The sequence below is a fragment of the Eulemur rufifrons genome, chromosome 3, assembly GCF_041146395.1.
Source record: "Eulemur rufifrons isolate Redbay chromosome 3, OSU_ERuf_1, whole genome shotgun sequence".
Taxonomy (NCBI): Eukaryota; Metazoa; Chordata; class Mammalia; order Primates; family Lemuridae; genus Eulemur; species Eulemur rufifrons.
Genome location: NC_090985.1, coordinates 18230616 through 18252521, shown reverse-complemented (window position 1 = coordinate 18252521; position 21906 = coordinate 18230616). Strand labels below are relative to the sequence as shown.

Sequence of the window (21906 nt, the reverse complement as noted above, 5' to 3'; positions counted from 1 at the left end):
CATATTTATATCTTTTCTTTCTTAACATACTGACATTAAGGGTATTAAATTAGTCTGTAGAAAATAAACTACCTTCTCGAAGAACCACCCTTTCATAAGCTGGAAACTTTGTTTGAACTGGCTGAGCTGACAAATCCTCTCTGCTTTTTCGAAGATTTCTCTTGGAGCTGCGAAGACCTCGGAATCTCCAGAAGTCAGCACGGTCTCCCCCTGCTGTCTTTGGAAGTGTGTACTGTACACTGGCTAGCTGCTCAGCTCTATACAAGAAAAGATAAAATAAAAATAAGGGTATTCAAAAAAACGGGGCGGGGGAAGATCCACAATGAAATGAAACTTCATAATACTGAAGAGAAATTCACATGCAGTAGTTTAAATCTTAATGATTACAATAAAGAGGAATTTGTACAACTAAGTCTGTTATAGACATGGTAAATACAATGAAAAATAATTCTTTATATTACCAAAATTTCCCAGTAGGATTGAAATCTTCTATTATCATTTACTTAATTCATTCTTGAGAAATATCCAAGCATTCATACCTGTTCTTATTAGGGATGATTCCTCGTTCTACCTCCTTATGATTTTTGCCAATTCGAATAGCAAGCCAAGAGCCCAGTTTTCCATTGTACAAGGTATCCACGACACGGAACACCTCTCCTTTGTTAAAACTAAGTCCATAGGGAGATTCCTTCTCATATTCAAAATGGGTTCTAATATAGAAAGAATCTCCTACATCTGATTCTACAATGCGACGATAAACTAAAAGGAATCAAAACACACATTATCAATACTTAGTGAGATTAAGAAAATAATCTGAAGAGAATACATTACATGAAGATGCTGCTGACAATATTAACAATAGTATCCAACAAATGCTAAATTCTTACTATGTGTCAGGTACTGCATTAAGTATTTTATCTCACATACTCATTACCATTACCTCATGAAATGAGAACTCTTAGTACCTCCATTTTGTAGATGAGTAAACTGATGCAAGTAATTTGCCCCAAGCCACACACCTGTTTCTATTTATATCATCTAATTTACCTACAAACCTTATATAGACATTTCCATATTTTAAATCAATAGTCTTCAAATGAGGGCAATTTTATCCTTTGCCCTCCCAGGGGACATTTGCCAATATCTGGAAACATTTTTGATTGTTGCAACTGTACATGTTGAAGGGGGGGGTAGGGGGGCGTTAACACCATCTCATCTAGTAGGTACAAGCTAGGAACGCTCCTAAACAACCTAGAAGGCACAGGACAGACCCTAAAACACTGCATTATTTGGTCCAAAATGTCAACAGTGCTGAAGCTGAGAAACCTTGTTTTAAATGAAAAACTTATCTGTTTCACAGAAAATTAGGTTTTCTCTTCCATTAATGCTAACAAATACCTTGAGTATACTGCTTAGAAAACATCAATACAAAATTTCAAAGCTGCCCACATATACTTGTGTATGGTTCTCATGGCTAGTAACCAAACATAATTCTTCCATGACTTGTAAAGAACTATATGGTATTTTACTTAAATTAGAATGCCATAAAGGTTGGTCCTATTAATGTGCTCTGATAGTGACAGTAACTTCAAGATTCTGTGACCCTAAATGACTTAAAATAAACTCTCTCTGTGGTTAACAAACTCATCATTCAACTTTCAGTGATTTATATTAAAAAAATGGATAAATCCCTGTATTAAGTCCTCAAATTCCAAAGGTTTATTTTTTCTTCTGACAGTATCTCACCATCCTTCTTCTTTTGAGCCAATATGGTCACTTCTTCGCCTTTAGGGAGGTCAAGTAGGAAAAGGACAGCTTCTTCTCTTATGATATTTGTGAAATCTACATTGTTCACCTATTAGAATAAGATTTCATAAATCAATTTTGGCTGCTTTTTAAAAATATAAAAATATTTACATAGACATGACACAAATAATCTCAGAGTCTATCTAATTTGAAAATATCACATCTTTAATAGGGAAAAATTTATTTTATTTTGGAGAAAGAATACATTGTAACTTAAAACAAACAGAAACCAAGTAAATAAAGTGAGTTGAAGGTGTAAATTCATTTAAATAGTAGTCACAGTGTATCCTGACATTAAAGATTACCTGCTGTAAAATCTAACCAATTTAGACCAAAAAAATAACTGCTAATTTCAAATATTTATTATTATCGTAAAATATCTGGCTTTAAAATTTTATATCATAAATTCTATGAATGTATAATACAGTCCTGCTTTTTATGAGTCACTGATAAAAGAAATCAAAAGAAATGGCATTTTTAAAAAGACAGTGTACATCGTGGCATCCCTCTAATGGCATCTGTATAATGCATATTCAGTGTCTGCCAAGTTAATAATCACTTCTATCAGAAGCTCCTAAGTGCCAAAATGAAACTTATCAAGATGTAACCAGTGATTCTGTAAAGGATTATGGGTAAGTCGTCTTCTTTCCAAGTTTTGGAAATTTTCCAGATTAAAAAGAAAGAAAGAAAGAAAAAGAAAAAAAAAAAAACCAACATGCACTATTTACTTTTATGACACAAAACAAAAATCAACTATTAAGAAACATTTTTTAAATGTATGCCCTGATTACTTCAAACCAGGATATGAGTTGGGTAAGAAAATGGGTCTATTTAATTTCCTTGGTATAATGAACATCAACAAACATGTTGTGTTCAAATGTTTTTGACAGAACTGGATTGAAAACAATGCAGGCCGGGCACGGTGGCTCACACCTGTAATCCTAGCACTCTGGGAGGCCGAGACAGGTGGATCAGGAGTTCGAAACCAGCCTGAGCAAGAGTGAGACCTTGTCTCTACTAAAAATAGAAAGAAATTATATGGACAACTAAAAATATATACAGAAAAAACTAGCCGGGCATGGTGGCGCATGCCTGTAGTCCCAACTACTCGGGAGGCTGAGGCAGGAGGATCACTTGAGCCCAGGAGTTTGAGGTTGCTGTGAACTAGGCTGACGCCAAGGCACTCTAGCCTGGGCAACAGAGTGAGACACTGTCTCAAAAAAAAAAGAAAAAAGAAAACAATGCAAATACCACTGGAAGGAATCACAATACAATGTCAGGTAGAAATCAGTCAGAGATGATGCCTTGCCTTTTTGACATGCTAAGTTTGAAGGGAAAGGAGAAGGACCAGATGAAAATGGCCACAGGTGGCAGTCTGAAGGGGCTCCGGAAATTGCTCAGAGTGAAAAGATTTTGATTGTGGGCTGCTCACTTGAGCAACCAAACCCAAGACAGAGACTTTGAAGCAAGAGAGAAGCAGAGAGATACTGACATCCTCCAAGTTTTAGAAGAATCAGTAAAGGCGGCAGGAAAAGAACAAAAAAGATCAGAGGGGTAACAGAATGGAACGGTTATGGAATCCAAGGAAGAAAGCACTTCAAGAAGGATTATTAAAGACAGTCAAAACACTGCTAAAAAATAAAGGAAAATGAGGGTCGAGGTGGATATTACATCAATGATGGCTTACTGATAATTCATTCTGTAGTGGTGAAGGTGGAAGCCAGAGTGTAAAACTGTATGACCAGAATGACTAAAAAGAAAATAGGGAAAGGACTCAGCCACACCTTTAAGAAGTTCAACAGCAAAAGGGGAGAAATAAGACAGTAGAAGATAGATGAAGAACTAGAGGAGACGGAAAACTGAAAAAAGTGAACAAAACTGCAAGATTCTGGAGCAGACAGGAGACTAAATCCAGGACACGGGCAAGAGGTACGCTGGATGCAGAAAGAGACTCGAAGAGAGGTGGCAAAAAAATCTTGAGGTGGAGAGAGAGAGTAATAAATTTTATCTTCTGACTAAAATGAGACATAGTTTATCTATCAGAAATCGAATGGAGGTTTGGATATTTTAAAAAGAGAAGAAAGAGACAGATGAAGATGGTACTATGTTACTAAGCAATACTGCTTATGGCAAAAAAGAAAGAAAAGAAAAAGAGAAACAAGACCCCAAAGACCTCAATGACAGACTATCTACCCCAGTCTTTCCTGACTTTTGTAACTGATGCTGTCTCCTGTAGGGTATGAAGTTCAAAGACACAGTAGTTCACATAGTTGCCCTAATGAAAATTCCATCTGCCTGTGCCTGAGCCATATCTGGGGTGAAGAAGGTCCCAGAGGCTGTGTGGACAGCTTTGAGGACTAACCCCATGGAAGACGAACACCTAATGCTGCCTGCTAGCAAGTTGTGGCCCATAGCAGAGTCTTGCCAGTCTAAATGTTTAGCTGAACTTTAAAAGACTATCTTGTAGATATTATTCTAGGGTAAGAATAGGAATATAAGACATTTTCTTGCAGCTTCTATGAACACCGGTGAGTAAAATGAAACATCACACTGTACAGTAAAATGTAACACAACAGTAAACAATAATTTAATATTAATGCAGGAATGGGAAGTGACAAGTCCAGCACAAGCTAGACCTGATGGACTCTTACTTTGAAAGTTTAATTAGTTCAAGAGACTAAACATAGATTGCAATCTAATTACAACAGTTGAGTTTGATTTTGAACCCATATAAGATAAATACTGACATACCCTGAGAATTTGGTCACCTTCCTCTAAGCCTTCTTTGGCTGCAGGGCTATCTTCTAGAACACCAGCTACAAATATTCCAACATCATTTCCTCCAGCCAGCCGCAAACCCACACTATCTCCTTTTCTGAATTTTACCAATTTCATGCTGGGCCTGTTAAAACAGGTATTTCATATGAAACAGTTAAGAGAAGCTTTAAAAGTTACAGCAAACTACTACAATGAAAACCACATTCAGAAAGATAACCATCATTTCAGAAAAAGTTCCCACACACCACTAATTCACTAAATAAAATTTAGTGTTAGAATTCAAAATCAGATTTCATAACACTTTATTTTCTGATTAACAAAATAAGTATCGGAATACTCAAATTTAATATGCTTTACATAACTAATTTATAAAATTATCTTGTACAACATTTTCTCAACTCTGTCTCGCCTATATATGCTACATTCCCAATGGCTAAAAAATCTTACATTTTTTTCCACCCCAATTCACACCATATCATTTCTATTGAATAAATGCAAAGTCCTATTTTTTATAAAGGTAGAAATTGAAGCACAAATTGACTAATTTTCCTAATACCATGGAGTCAAAATCAGGCTCTAAGCATTGTGATCTCTACATCCAATAGACAGTGATTTTTTTAAACTTTGCAGTTGGTGAAACTCTCTTAGTAGCTCACAGAGTAGTTCACTTACTCTACTGCCCCTTTGAATTTTAAAATAAATATCTTATAATCATTCAGCCTTTCTGGATTAGCCCCACATCCAATCTCTGCCCCTTTCTTGTTAGAGAGAGAATATAAAGAAATTGGTGCATGTACTCATCACTGTAGCATTGAAACCTTGAGATGCTCCTAAAACAAATACCAAAGGATGCCTTAGAAGAATGGCTGGGCAGAAACAGATCATAATTACAAATTGCCCTTTATATTTCCCTCCTAGGTTTTCATAACTACCCCACATTCCTAGCCAAGATACACTATTTTACCTATTCTGACATGAAGTGTAGAAAAAGTCCCTTTTCTCTTAATTCACTAAGTTAATAATAACCAAATTATTAGAAGCTAACAGAAAATAATAAAAAAATACAAATCAAATAAATGAATGGAGGGAGGAGAGATTTCTAGTCCTTTTAAACCAACTAGTTAAAGATGTCCTTAGCTTTTAGAATTTATAATATATTTATTTTTGATGCAGTTTCCTGACCTGGAACTAACCTTAGCTAGACAAAAAATTGAGAGCCTGTAGACTAAATAAGGTCACTCACTGCCAGGGCTGGTGGCATCCTTGGTTTCTCTCTGAAACAATTTACCAGCTTAATCACAAATGGTGTAAGTCCCTTGGTTATGGCGGTATCCTACTTTTCCAACCAAGTCAAAAGCATTCTCACAGACTCCTCTCCTAAACCAACTGCACATAGCTCTCTGAAACATTTCCTCAAAACCTCCTGGTCCTTGGAAACCCTCTTCTAACCCTGACCAATCAATCTCATGTGACTCAACAAATGACAACAGCTGTGTGTAATTTGTACCCTTTAGAAAAACTGGGCTTTTGAAAAGTAAAAAAAGTAGACTACTTCTGCCTCAAATCCATTCACTGGATTTAAATGAAAAACCAACCTTTCCTGGCTCAGCTACTAATCCTGCCCACATCTTCAAATCCTCTTTGGTATTTGTTTTTCAGAGCCCTCCCAGGGAAGCAGATCTCCCAGGGAATCTTATCATTAAAGTTTCCTAAACCTTAAAGACTTATAAAAACTTCTTCACAATTCCCAAGGAAAAGGAAAAGGACCTCACCTTCACAATTTATATTGCAAAAGTTTGAATTACCAATTACCTAATATTAAAAATGTGCAATTTTAAATTTGTATAATCATCACCTACTTCAGAAACTATTTCTCTCTGACTAGCTAGGTTTTGATATAACAATCCAATTTTCTTTAGCAGAGAAAATAAATGAGAGTGGGAGGTTCCAGATCTAATCTTGAGGAAATCTGTCCATTTTCAATTATTCATATCATGTCCCTTTTACCATGGAGGCAACAAAAAACTAATCTGATGATCACAATAGTTTGAAATTTGTTTACAAAATTTGCATCTCAATTCTACCAAGCATAAAATACAAAGTAATAAAAGGTATAACAAAAACTTACTTTTGAGTTGCTAAATAATCTAGAACAGGTTCTCAACCATGGGTAATTTTGTCTCCAGGAAACATTTGACAATGTCTAGATAGTTTTGGTCATTACAACCAGGCGGACGGGGAGTGCTATTAGCATTTAGTGCCTAAGGATGCTGCTAAACATACCACCATGCACAGGACAGGCCCCCATGATAAACAATTATCTGGCCCAAAATGTCAATAATGCTGAGATTGAGAAACACTGATTTTTTTTTTAAATGTGAGGATATTGGAAAGCCGTGGAAATTCTGATGTCTGAACAGAAACCAATTTTTTATTTTTGCAATTCCTGACCTAAAAACGAGGTAGGGGATAGTGGTGAGAAAGAAAACATCCAAAAAGTTTCTTTGTTGTTCTCTAAAAAAATAACCTAATCATAGTATTAATTGGTATACAAGATTTTTAAAAGTATATGCAATATGGTTTGCAATTAAATTCTTACTCTGAGTAAAGCTTAATAATGGACAAAGAAGATGATATAACTTTGAAATCACATTACCGAAGAATCCCATCTTCGTGAGTTGAGTTAGGTAGGACGCCATCAGATGGACTGACAGGTAAATCCACATCTGGTTGCCCAACCTGAGCATACACAGGCTTTGGTTCTAAGGGGAAAAAAATTTAAACTGTGTAGGACTCACTTCATAAAAACATGGAATAATAATTATGTAAGCAACCAGTGAAATAACCAAACAATAAAAAGACTACTAAATATATATATATGAATCATCAGCAAAAAATAAGTTCAGAGAACATGACAAGGAGCATATATATTAGAATACATCTTACAGTTATAAATTCTGAAGTCTTTATAACAACTATGTTTGTTACATGGCCACCTGTGCTTTCCATAGCTCCAGTTGTTAGAATTTGAAAAAAATCTATTCTCTTGGTAAGAATAACAGAAGAACAGATATAAGAGAGAATCCATAAATTTCTGTTAAGACTGTGAAAGTCGCTGCCTTTCCTCATTAAGGTAAAATTTGTTTTTTCAATATCCATATTCCTGCCACTAACCAAGAAGAGGAGCTGAGAGATATTAGAAACAAAATCTCTAGGCCTTTCTGGCAAATGATGTTAGAACCTTGCAGACGCTTATGTCTGGTCTTCATATACAGCTTTAAAGATATACTTTATTAAGTGTTTATGAAAACACCTTCAATGAGTAAAATAACATTTTAAATTTTAGAAGTCAATCTCTAAAGTTTCTCTTTAATGAGCAGTGTTGGAGAACCTTACTAATGCTGGTAGCTGTTAACCATGAATTTTTTTCTACCTAGAAAATAAAGAGACACCTTCATGAAAGGCTACTGATCCATGCCAACCTCCCACCCATAAGGAAAATGCTGCAAGTCACATGCAGAAAAATTCACACACGGGTAAGAATAACAACTCCATATTTAAAATCCTTTGTAAATCTTAACAATTATTTACTCTGACTGAAAATGTTTTTTGAACTTAGCATTTTGTTATGCTTACCTGGAAGAGTAGGTGTTTGTTTCTCATTTCTTTCAACTGTAACTTCTTCCACTGTTTTAGGTGTGTGATCATCTGTATGCTTCACAGGAGTTGAGATAGCCCCAGGTTTAGAAATTCTCTCTTCCTCTCTGCTCCGGAGACTATACATTATTAAAATAAAAAATTAAGAGCATAAGATTGATTCTGGAAATCATTTTTGAGAGAACAGCATAAGAAAAGGCAAGACAACTTCAAAAAGCAATGACAAGGGATTTGCTCTAACAGTTATCAAAATATTATAAAAACCCAGTAATTAAAACTAGAGTAGCATTACCACAGGAAAAAAACCAAATAGATCAATGTAATGAAATTGAAAATAGGCCAAGCATGGTGGCTCACACCTGTAATTCTAGCACCTTGGGAGGCTCACTTGAGCTCACCCAGGAGTTTGAAACCAGCTTGGGCAACAATAAGACCCTGTCTCTATAAAAAATTTAAAATATAAGCTGGGTGTGGTGGCATGCACCCGTAGTCCCAGCTACTTGGGAGGCTGAGGCAGCAGGGCTGCTTGAGTCCAGGAGTCTGAGGTTGTAGTGAGCTATGATGACATCACTGCACTCTTACATGGGCAACAGAGCAAGATCTTGTCTCAAAAAAAAAAAAAAAAAAAGAAAGAAAGAAAAGAAAAAAGAAAGAAAGAAAGAAAGAAAAAAAAATATCCACAGGAGCAAACTTTATTATGAGAGTGGCATTCTAGAACTGTTTAAAAAGAACATATGCATATCAATTTTAAAAAGTTGATTTCAGATGAAATAAGGTCCTAAACAAAAAGTTTTTAAACATTTATATTATTAGTAGGAAAGGCAAGGCCTTTTAAACTAAGACTCAATGTGCAGAAGCCATACTATAGCAACAAAAGTGACTAATTAAAAGTTAAAAGACATGCACATAATTGGGAAAACATAATATTGGGTTGAACCAAATGATATGGAGTTTTGGTTCTAACAGCTCAATATTAGCAATTTCATATAATTTGAACAAACATAAATAGTAAGAGTTATATACATATAAAGCTATATATTGACCTAACATATATAAAGATTTGATATTTAGAAAAATAAAGTACTCTCAATTAGACAACTCAAGAGAAAAATGGACAAATACTATGAAAAGGCAATTCCCTGAAAAGGATATACAAATAGGTAATAAATATGCAAACACATTCAACCTCACTAGTAACTAGGGAAATGCAAATTAAAATAATTAGAAATCATCTTATCACCCATGAGAACTTTCATATGATATCATCAACTGCAGAGGAGGACACAGAAAAACAGACACTCATATAATGATGATGAAATAAAAGTGTACAACTATTTGAGGGCAAAATAGGATTTATCAAAACAAAAAATGTAAATATGTCACACCCTGTAATTTCACTTCTAGTGTTTACCCTGGAGATATACTAACATATGCGCTCATGGAGACATTTATAAGAATATTCAGGCCAGGCGCAATGGCTCAAGTCTATAATCACAGCACTCTGAGAGGCTGAGGCAGGAGGACTGCTTGAGCTCAGGCATTTGAGGTTGCAGTGCGCCATGATGGCACCACTGCACTCCAGCCTGGGCAACAGAATAAGATTCTGTCTCCAAAAAAAAAAAAAAAAAAATTAAATGAATAATAATAAAAGAATATTCATTCTGATATCAGTCTTAATGGCTAGGTTGTTTTTTATAAGAGGGCAGGTACAAACACATCTGTTTGTGTGACTATAAAGAGACAATCTTTTAATGCCTAAATGGTGTCATGCCATATGTACTCTGTAATGTGTGCCTCCTAACTTCACATGTTGTTTTCAAGATATTTTCATGTCTGTACATATAGTTCTATTTCATTATAACTTATTTTACTATTTGTTTTCAATTTTGAAAACAATGTACACTTATTAGAACAAATAAAATAGACCAGGCACAGTTGCTCACACCTGTAATCCCTGCACTTTGGGAGGCCAAGGTGGAAGGACTGCTGAGGCCAGGAGTTCAAGACCAGCTGGGTAACCATCTTTAAAAAAAATTTAAAAGTTAGCTAGGCATGGTAGCATGCACCTATAGTCCCAGCTACTTGGGAAGCTGAGACAGGAGGATCGCTTGACTCCAGGAATTAGAGGTTACAGAGAGCTATGATACGGCTACGGCATTCCAGCCTGGGAGACAGTGAGATAAGACCCTGTCTCATTAACCGGAAAAAAAAAAAAAAAAGAAGAAGAAGAAGAAAGAACAAGTCAAATAGATCACAAATCCACCAATGCCACTTTGCCCTCAGATATAACCAAACAGGCAACAGTGGCTCATGTTGGAGAGAGAAGTAGCCAAACAGTAACTGAGAGGAATTTTAGATTTATCCCTACTATTTCAATTTTTATAAGAATATATTTATATATTACTTACAAAGTAAAGATTGGGAAAAAGATTCAGAATTATTTTAAAAATAAAGTTTAACTATAAACAAATAATTTAGTTTTATCAATGCATTTTATTAAGCAATCTCTTATCAGGAAAGATTTCTTCCTATGTTTTACCTCCTGAAGGGGTAAATATAAGCACTTTCTATAGTTTCTATTTTCATATTCATTTAACTACTGTGTGGGGTATATTCTACTTTTAAATTATATATACTTAATGAGCTACGTGTATGTAAAGTAGTCTTTTTGGGGAAAAAAAGAGCCAAGGTATTTTTTAGTTCAAACAAGGATGAGCTACTTTTAAATCATAAAAGGTCAAAAGTTTTAGCCATTGCTTATGTAATAAAATAACACAATTAGCTAAGTATAAATAAATACAATTAAGATCTAACCCCAAATTGTGTTAAGCTCCTCAGATTATAAAGTTAGTGCAAAATAGTAAATTATCCCTGCATTCTTTGCAGTAAAGAATACAAATGATACATTATAAATGTAAAATTATTTTAAAAAACTACACAATTTTAAGAGTTCTATAGATTTCTAAAATTGTTCTGCAACAATCAGAATCTAAACTATTTGCTTATAAAAGATAATTCCAATTTATTTCTTATAACTGAAAAAAGCTTCCAAAATTTAAAATTACAATATTTTAACTCAAATGCTCTCCCCAGTAACCAATGATATGTCATTTGTTATGCAAGTAGAACTCTCACTCTGTATATCACACAAAACTCCTGCTAGTATTTTTATCTTTGGCTAATCTTTATACCCCACTGTCTATTAATTTTTTGCCCTGTGATATAATTATTATGACTTTAAAAGCAATTAGTTTTTAAAAATAACATTTCACATGGATGAAACTCACACCATTCTATTAAGTTTTTCATACACTTAATATGTGGAAAACTTTGCTCTTTTTTTGTACTTCCATTATGTTCCAAAAGATGGAGACATTATTCAGTAAGACATGAAGATCTAGAGCAGTGCTGCTTAACAGAATTACAGAGTGAGTCGCTTATGTAATTAAAAATTTTCTAGAATCTATGTTAAATAAAATAAGGTGAAATCAATTTATAAATTTTATTTAGCTGGGCACAGTGGCACATGCCTGCAGTCCTAGCTACTTGGAAAGCTGAGGTAGGAGGATTTCTTGAGGCCAAGAGTTCGAGACTAGCCTGGGCAGCACAGTAAGACTTCATTTCAAAAAATACAGAAATAAATAAATTTCATTTATATCATCAATATAAATTATTTTCATATAATCATATAATCAATATAAATTATTGAGGTATTTTACATTCTTTTGTGTGTGCTCTGCCTTTAAAATTCAATATGTATTCACAACACATCTCAATTTGGTCTGGCCACATTTCAAATGCTCAGTAGCCACATGTGGCTAGTAGTTATGGCGATAGGCAATGCAGATCTAGAGTTACAACAATATAAAACAAAATCATCAACTTTTCCAAACATTAAAATGTTCTATTATGAGCAAATATGACCACTAAGTCGAGACAAAAACCGAATTTACACACATGAAATTGGTCTACAATCAGTGGCAATTATTGAAAGATACTGGTGACACTGTGATAATGAAAATACATTTTTCCCAAACAATCCTTTATATTATCTTATCCTGATGGCTCTCAAACATTTAAGCTTTAAGAAAAAAATTTTTTTTTTCTATTATGAAGAAAGTTGACTTTACATGAAAACCATTTATGTTCTGAGTCAGACTCACATTTACCTACCATACTCTGGCTCCTACTAGCCTAAAAGGAAACTTCAGGCATTCTCAGGTTCCCACTTAAGGGCATTTTTGCTTTCTCCCAGAAGGGTAGTAAGAAGACAGGTTTTGTTTTTTGAATTTTTTAACTTACACATATCAATATAAGAGTGATGATCCATTTATTTGGTTAAAAGCTCTATAAAAGACAGTTGTCAAAGATGGAGTAGAAAAGAGTCTCTGAAGAGGGTTTTTAAAATTTCGCAAAAATAAACTCATTGTAAACAGAGCCTTAAGTCTTACCCAATCAACTATTGTGAACAGGGTGGCAGATTAACATACACTCAATCAGATCAGCAAGGAGCAGTAACAGGTTAAGTGAAAAATTTCAGGTGTAAAAACAAAACTGTTTGGGGCCATTTAGTGCAGGTAGAGGGCGGGCAGCTTGGTGGGTAGAGGGACCTGTAGAGAGGGTGCATTTCCCCAGCATGCTCCTGCAGTACACAGCGTACAAAGTACTCACTGGCCAGCAGCTTGCCCCAGAGACTCTCTCATAAGGTTTCGTAGTGCAAACTCTGATGACATACCTCCCCAGCACTATAGAGTGCAAATATCCTGCAAGTTTGTCTGGTGACACATCACAGCAAATTCCCTGCCACTCAGGGAGCCATGGTTGTTCCCTTGCTAAGGAAGGCCTGGATCTCAGCCTGGGGATAGGTGAGGGAGCCTCTTCCTTTGGCACTCTATCTCAGCAGCAGGGGTAGTGGCTGCTCCTTATTATCTGTAGTTTTTACATTCTTTAGAGTTCTGCTTACTTCTTACTAGCCAATCCCTCATCACTCCAATCCCTGGTTTAATTTCTTCACATTAAACTTCCTCTGTTCAAAGAAACTGCTTTCTGGCTCCTGATTAGATTCTGACAGGTAAGATATGCCAGGTCACCCATTCATGATGCTTTCCCTCATACTTCTAGCACTCAAACACCTTCCCAATTAACTAGTTATGCCTATTTTAAAAATAACCATAATATAGAAAACAAACAGCAGAATATTCACTTTAGTAACATATCCTTTTTTAAAGCTAACTCTCTGTTACAAACTAACGACCTATCCCACAAAAACTGATTCATACATACCTTTCAAGTTCATTTATTACATAAAGGTAGGCAGGAACAATGTAGTTTAGGTTGAAAACAAAAACAAGGTACTAACACCTTTAGTAATAAAAATATGCTAAGAATCTAAGTTAACCATTCTCCACAGTTCTTTGCCATTAAGAAGAGTTCAGCCTGGAGGATTCTAATACATATGAGAAAGGTATACTCCAGCTTGACTACTCAGAATGTTGCAAACATTGTTACTTCTTTCAATTTTATATGGAAACATTATTTTTTACACACTGAAGTTCCTTCTTGATAGCAATTAAAAAATTAAATTAACTCTCTCTCTGCGCTGATACACAGAGAATTCTAGGCATGAGAAAGCAAGAGATAGATTCTGGGCTGGTACATGGGCACAAAGGTGAAAAGAGCTGCCCAGGAATTACACCCAGAAGGTAGGGAAAATAATTATCTTTAAAGTCACTTTGCCATCTTTGCAAGCTAATTTCTCACAATGTAAAACTGTTCTTTATGTGTAATCTATTTTCTAGAAATATTTATGTGTGCATGTGTATGCTTTTGAAAAAATCTGAGTACATTTCATTTTGACGTGGTTTTTAGACAATAATGTGTTAATAGAGCTTATTATTTTGTACAGAGCTTCTCATCTTAACATGTTCATTTATTATGACTGATCTAGTCCATTCAAATTAGAAGGAAAACAGATCTGCTATTCAAAAAGTGCAACTTTTGCAGAAAGGGCTAATTCTTTAAATAGGAAACAAATGAGGAAAGACTAAGCAGGACCTTTTTCTTACTTATTGTCATTAGGCCTTCACTGGAGGTATAATGATAATTCTGTACTTTGATTAATATTTAGAGTAAAACAGCCCTTGGATTGTGTGGTATATTTGGTGGATTTTATAGCTGGAGACCAACGTCACAATAATCCTCTTATTTACTAAGATTCTCCCAAAGGCAGTACAGGACTGTCGTCCTACATTTCTAAAATCTGGAAATACAGGTTTTCATACCTTTACTATAAACAAGTGAAAGTCTGTTTTTAAATTTCATATTTTAGTTTTATATTGTGCTTGTAGAAGAAAATTCTCAGCTGGTAAAGTAAATAAAATTTATACTTTTACTTTTTAAATGATGGATCTAACGTATAATATTTAAGCCTGACTTTCTGCCATTAGATTCATGATCTCCTTAGCAGTTAAAATCTGTCAGCAATCACTGAACATACCATTACTGTACTTGGGTTGCCATTAAATAGAGGAAGACTGTATCAACTACAATCTTCCCGTGTCTGAGCCTTCATAAAACTTAAAAAAAGCTTCAGACTGGAATTTCAATCTAGTATAAAAACCTGAAAATTGAATATAGCAGTTGGTTTCACAAAAGTTCAAGACTGGTCATCCATAGTCCACTCATTCTGAAATGTTAGATAAAACATCTTAGCAAAAAAGCATTTAGTAACATTTCAAGTAACAAACAACATTAAAAAGAGAAGTTTACATTCTCCTTAACCCTACAATCTACTGGTTACAAAACAGAAAAAAAAAAAAATCACTTCTTGGAACTCCAAATCACTCTCTCCTTTGCTCTTGTGATCAGCCACCCAGGCCAGATTGCTGTTCTTCCAAAAGGCTGAGAGTGCTTCCATCTCAGGAACAGCGCATGCTATGTATTATTCCAGAATGCTCTTCATCCAGCTGGCTCTTTCTTACCCATTTCAAGATGAAGTGACCTCAGAGAAGGCTTCTTCCCTGAGCATGTTATCTAATACTGTGCCCTCCCACTTCACTATCACACCACCCTGACATTCTTCACAGCATTTACTAATGGAAATTACTTTTTCATATTTTCAATCTTATTTATCTGCTTTCTTCATTTGGATATAAACTCTATGATAGCAGGGATCTTGCCTAGATTGTTCAGGGTATTTATAATCATACACTGATAACATATATGTGATATCAATAAATATTTGGCAAAAGAAGAATTAGCAGGGTAATGTCCAAATTACTGGTAAAATCTTTCAACCTTCACTATAGAACATTCACTGTGCCACCTGTTGATAACTCAAAACCAACTGAATTAGTTAAAAGTTTTAAGGCTGCAGTCCTCAACCCCTGGGTCGTGGACTGGTACTAGTCCGTGGCCTGTTAGGAATCGGGCCACACAGAAGGAGGTGAGCAGCCCAGCATGCAAAGCTTCATCACTCCCCACTGCTGGCATCACTGCCTGAGCTCCGCCTCCTCCCCCCGCAACCTGGTCCATGGAAAAATTGTCTTCCATGAAACTGGTCCCTGGTGCCAAAAAGGTTGGGGACTATTTTAAGGCACAAGAGTCATGAGAAAGAAGTCATCAATTAGTTGATTAACTTCATTGAGATACTTAATGCAAGTATCCTTCTATCTGGTGCCCTTTCTATCTTTCATTGATGAAGGGGAAACAGAAAAAAGAAAAAAAAAGGTAAAGGACTTCATGGTGTGTCCAAAAAGGAAATTTAGTAGTATCTACACCATGTCAATTACCAACAGTATCCTATATAATTTTTATTTAGAATAAGGCACCTATCTAATTGGAGGTCTGAAACCTGTTTTACTTAGAGAACTAAAACCAAAGATAGTAAATAAAACCTGAAATTTATCAGTCAAAAGATGGTCACTTCTCCACATTTTAAAAAAGTAAAAATAAATGTTCAATTGATATATTAGTATGTTTCAACAATTTAGCCTACTGGCAAAGTTATACACGTTGAGCATCCCTTATCCGAAAAGCTTGGGACCAGAAGTGATTTCAAATTTTAAAATATGTGTATTATGCTTACCAGTTGAACATAACTAACTCGAAACTCCAAAATCCAAAACACTCCAATGAGCATTTCCGTTAAGGGTCATGCTGGTGCTCAAAAAGCTTTGGATTTTCAAGCACTTTGGATTTCGAATTCTCAAATTAGGAATACTCAACCTTACTATGCTCCAGAGAAAACTAAGCAATATTTGAAAGACACTACATGTGATAGGATGAAAAAATATTTATAACTCTCTAATATCAAAGAAAACAATTATAAAAGGTGACAGAGTAAGGTGTGTAAATAAAAAAACCAAATCTTTAATTTAAAAGCTAAGACTTCTCTAAGGAATTTAAGTAGACAAAGTCATGCATCACATAATGTTTTAGTCAGTGAGGGACCACATATATGACAGTGGTCCCATAAGATGGTAACATAGTACCTTTTCTATGTTTAGATACATAAACACTTAACACTGTGTTACAACTGCCTATAGTATTCAGTACAGTAACATACTGTACAAGTTTGTAGCCTAGAAGCAATAGTCTTTTATAACAAATATAGCCTAGGTGTGTACTAGGTTCCGTTGTCATTGAAATGATGAAATCGCCTAATACCACATTTCTCAGAATGTATCCTCATTGTTAAGTGATGCATGACTGTACATTATAGGCTTTACGTGCATACATAAGGGGACTTAATTGGCACTCTCAGAAAACTCTGATACAGGTGGATTGTATAGGTAAGAGGTTTTGATCCCAAATATGTAATCTTAACTCAACACTTGAATTTAGGGTAGAAATTTCTGAGTTATTAAATTCAACTTTACTATCATCATGTATTTGCTGTATCACAAGCCACATCAGAATTTAGTGGAGGTATTCCTCTAAGGAAGAACAAACAATGAATAAAGAAAATATTTAAAATTGTTACAAAGTTTCAACCTTTTGAAAACACGGCTTTCAAGTTCTTCAGAAGTGACCATTTTCATAAAACGGATATGCTAAATATAAACCGGACTGATTTTCTATTTGTTATAACACATTCCTTAAAAACTTTACACAACAGCTGAGGCCTTAGATGAACTTTGTCAGTTTCATGGAATGAGTGGGTATAAGTAAAACAAAATGTAAATCTTGACAATCTAAATTTTCCACAATTCAATTTTATCTTATTCATCAGAGCTTTTACTGTAATAGAAGTTTTTCAATATCATACCTGCTTATGATTAATCAATAGCATCATAGTCATTTTTGTAAAAGTTTCCAGGACAGAACAAAAAAGGTAAACACACATTGTTCCCCTAAGGGAAAAAGTCCTAAGATGGATGTGTTAAAATAACTGTAAATAGTAGGGAGAGTAAAATACAACCAAGCAGAGGCTTAGAACATACCCCTGCAAATAAAATACTCTCTAGTTCTGTAGGGACTACAATAATATCTTTTCAGTGACACCCACTCAGTGATCACCAAGTAGCAGTGCCACCATCAACTACAGATTCTCTCAGCATCCCCAAATCCTACAGTACAAGTCTTGGCCCAGGGTGGGCTATGAAACCACACTGAATAAAATACAAAACCAAACAAGCCCAGCAACACATACATCAAGGTATAAGAAGATCACTGTAATAATTTTCCCTACGCATATATTATTAATTTAAAAACAAAACTATTTTTAACATTCTAGACCAGGGATTGTCAAACTTTTTCTGTAAATGACTCCTTTGGCCATACAGTCTCTGTTATAACTTCTCAATTACACCATTGTAGGATGGGTTTCCAATAAAACTTTATCTACAAAACTAGGCAGCAGACTGGATTTGGCCCTCAGGATGTAGTCTGCCAATCCCTGTTCTAGACAACAGTGAGGATACTTTGTTCATCTTATTATAATGAAGAACAAGCTCATGTGTTTTTCTCAGAATTCTCTCCATATGTTTGCTAAGAATATCACACAGAGGAACATAAGTAGGTCATGACAACAATAAAACTCTTTGTAGATTTTTGTTCCCTGAAGATAAAGTAGCAATTGAGCTACTATCTTCCTTTCTCTACACTAGTAAGGTCAAAGGTGAGTGAGTCAAAAGACCAAGAGTTTTAATCCTGGCCCCAATCCCATATCAACTACATAACCATGGACTTTATCACACTCTCAATTTTGGTTTACTTAACTACAGAGTGAGGAAATCTTCTCAGAAATAGTTAAATATGAGCAGGTGTGAAAGCACATTTGGAAATTCTAAGTCATGATACTATTATTACTACTACTACTAATCACCATAATAACAATAGCAGCAAACATTATGTGCCAGGTATTATAATAACTAATTTAATTCTCACAACTTTATAATGTATGAGCTGTTTACTTTGCTGCAGATGTGGACGCTGAAACACAGAGAGGTTATGGCTATGCAAGTAACCAATGCCAGGCTGGGACTTTAACCCAGGAAGTCTGGCTCCGAAGTCCAAAGAAATCACTATATTCTCTTGCCTCTAACAAAGTGAAGATGAAGATTCTATTATTCTCAGTAGATAACTGCATGTACTAAAAATATTCAGAAATCTAGGAAAACAACAGGACAGGGCTGATGTTTACCAAGACAGACTTTTTTTTTTTTTTTTACATTTAAGTAAACCTTTTTCACAGAGACCAAGTCAGTTTTATATCACTTTAAACAATGAAATTTAAATAACATTTGTAAAACAAAGATATTTATACAATCAAAAGTAAATAACAAAAATAAAAGACTCTATGGCGGTCACATAGGTGCTTTTCTAATAATAACATTTTACTCTTGTATCCAAATTGCTTCTCAAAATGCACCCTCTAAATTAAAACTCCACACTTATTCAAATTTTAAAATTAACTTTAGAGGGGATATGAAACTTTTAAGTAGGCAGGATACTGAATTTTTAGGCATTAAATTCTTACCACAGAAATCTGGAAGGAATTCGATGACTTTCGTTCTTCTGCAATTGAAGTGTAATACTATCTTTTCTTTTGTATGCTACACTTTCTAACCAGTAATTCCCAAATCTGGTAGCACACAGAAGAGAAAGATACCAGGAGCTTTAAAAAATAGTACAGCTGACCCTTGAACAACATGGGTTTGAACTGTGTAAGTCCACTTATACACAGATTTTCTCTCACTATATGCCACCCCTGAGACAGCAAGAACAGCTCCTCCTCTTCCTCTTCCTCCTCCTCTGCCTACTCAACATGAAATGATGAGGATTATCTTTATGATGATCCACTTCCACTTAATAAATAATAAATATATTTTCTCTTCCTTATGATTTTCTTAACTTCTTCCTTTCTCTAGCTTACTTTATTGTAAGAATACAGTATATTTCACATAATATACACAATACGTGTTATGCTATTGGTTAGGCTTCCAGTCAACAGTAGGCTATTAGTAGTTAATTTTCTAGGAATTGAAAGTTATACATGGATTTTTGTCTACATGTGGGAGGTGGAGGGGAGGGTTGGTGCCACTAACTGCTGAGTTGGTTAAGTGTCAACTGTACTCCCTGCCTCCATCTCAGATGAACTGAGAGCAGGCCCCAGGATTCCGTATTTTTAAAAACTTAAATATAACTGGTGTTACCCATGAGAATACTTAAGGTTCCTAAGAAAAGTAAAACATCCTGATATAACAGGAAGATAGTTAATATAAAACAAAAACAAAAAACTCTTCAACTTTTAAGTCAAAGTTACACCTGCCAAGTGTTTAGAAAATCTAAATAAGAAAAGTAGATATCACAAAGAACTTTCTAAGATTAAGAATGTGCTTACAATCAAAACAAATGGCCACAATTTTGAGATTTTTGATTAATATTTCTTGTCCAAATTACTTAATATAAGCTTGGTTTCTAGTTGAGAGAAATGTGTTAACATTATAGCTGCTCCCATGAATCATCAAAGGTGTTAGTTATATCACTATGCATGTGTTGTGGCAGCAACCCTTTTCCTGATAACATCTATGCTGTGTTAGGGAGATTTTTAGAATTAATAGATTAACCTGCAGCAGTTAAAAATAATCATCAGTTAAAAGATAATAAGCCAATTTATCTTGTGACGTACCAAAATATTTCTTTCAAAAATCACTACAACCTTAAAATAAAGACCAGGATTGATATACTTTAGAAATCTAAGTTTGAAATTTAGAACTAGTAACCTTAACAAATATCTGAAAACTACAGTGGACATAATAATAGCAACCACATTCAGAGCTGTTTCTAGTCCCCATTTTAATAGAAAGTCAAACACCTTGGCGAGTAAACAACTGTACCACTATCGGTTTTGACAAACTTCAAAAACAGTCTCTCTCCTGTCTAGTTACTTCTCTCTCCATTTACCTCTCCTCTGCCTCCCCTTCCTAAAGCAATGTGCTCCCTGTAGTTCAGTTCTTGGCCTTCTATTCAAATTGTTTGTCTTGGGAATTTTAGTGACTTCTATGGATTCTGCTAACAACTCTATGCAGGTGAGTCCCAAAATCAACATCTCTAATCTTAAATCATCTCTTCAGCTATAGACTCAAATTTACTTTTGCTTTCCAGTTTTACCGAGGTGTAATTGACAAACAAACATTGCATGTATTTGCAGCATACAAAGTGACATTCTGATAAACATACACATTGTGAAATGATGACCGTAAGCAAGCATATCCATCACCTTACATGGTTACCTTCCTTTGTGTGTGTGATCAGAACACTTAAGATCTATTCTCTTAGCAAATCTGAAGTCTATAATACGTTAGTATTAACAACAGTCACCACAATGTACATCAGGTCTCCAGAACTTACTCATCTTACTACTAACACTTTGTACCCTTTGTCCGACATCTCCCCATTTACCCCTAACCTTGGTAGTCACCATTCTACTGTTTCTATGAGTTCGACTTTTTAAAATTCCACATTTAAGTGAGATTACACAGTATTTGTCTTTCTGTGTCTGGTTTATTACACTTAGCATAATGTTCTTGAGGTTCATTCATATGTTGCAAATGACAGGATTTCCTTCTTTTCTAAGGATGAATTAACATTTCATTCACTGTGTGTGTATATATATAAAGAACACATTTTCTTTATCCATTCCTCTATAGATGGACACCTAGATAGATTTCGTATCTTGGCTATTGTGAATAATGCTGTAACAAAAGCATGGGATTAGGCATATCTCTGAGACAGTGATTTTATTTCCTTAGCTATATACCCAGAAGTGGGACTGCAGGATCATGCGGTAATTCTATTTTTAATTTTTCGAAGAACCTCCATATTGTGTTCCATAACGACCACAGCAATTCACATTCCCATCAACAATGTATAAGAGTGCCCTTTTCTCCTAAACTGTCCCTTCAGCCCTGGGTCCACATTTTTAAAGTGCCTCCAGATCTCCATATGGATTATAGTTAACTATAAGTCAGTTGGTGGCCTACAGAGCCCTAGGAATCTCCAGAAATTTGTATGCAAATTGCTGCATGTTTGTACACATGTGCCTCTTTCTAGAGAGAAATATAATTTTCTTCAGATTCTCAAATGTATATGTGACCCCAAAGACAAGATAAACTCAAGTACGTCACATACTACTAGCCTACCAGACTCTGGCATAAATAC

At 35.0% G+C, this 21906-nt stretch overlaps 1 protein-coding gene across 7 annotated transcripts in view; it reads right to left on the bottom strand.

Annotated features, from left to right (window-relative positions):
- The window catches only part of TJP1 (tight junction protein 1), a 220449-nt gene that overhangs the window by 28422 nt on the left and 170121 nt on the right, over positions 1-21906 (bottom strand). For all 7 annotated transcript variants that reach the window (XM_069466681.1, XM_069466682.1, XM_069466684.1 and 4 more), the window contains 6 exons: positions 8221-8360; positions 7241-7346; positions 4558-4708; positions 1747-1855; positions 540-759; positions 73-257 (listed from right to left, as the gene is read on the bottom strand). In XM_069466681.1, the coding sequence (XP_069322782.1) occupies positions 73-257; positions 540-759; positions 1747-1855; positions 4558-4708; positions 7241-7346; positions 8221-8360 (911 nt within the window). The remainder of the gene's footprint in view (positions 1-72; positions 258-539; positions 760-1746; positions 1856-4557; positions 4709-7240; positions 7347-8220; positions 8361-21906) is intronic.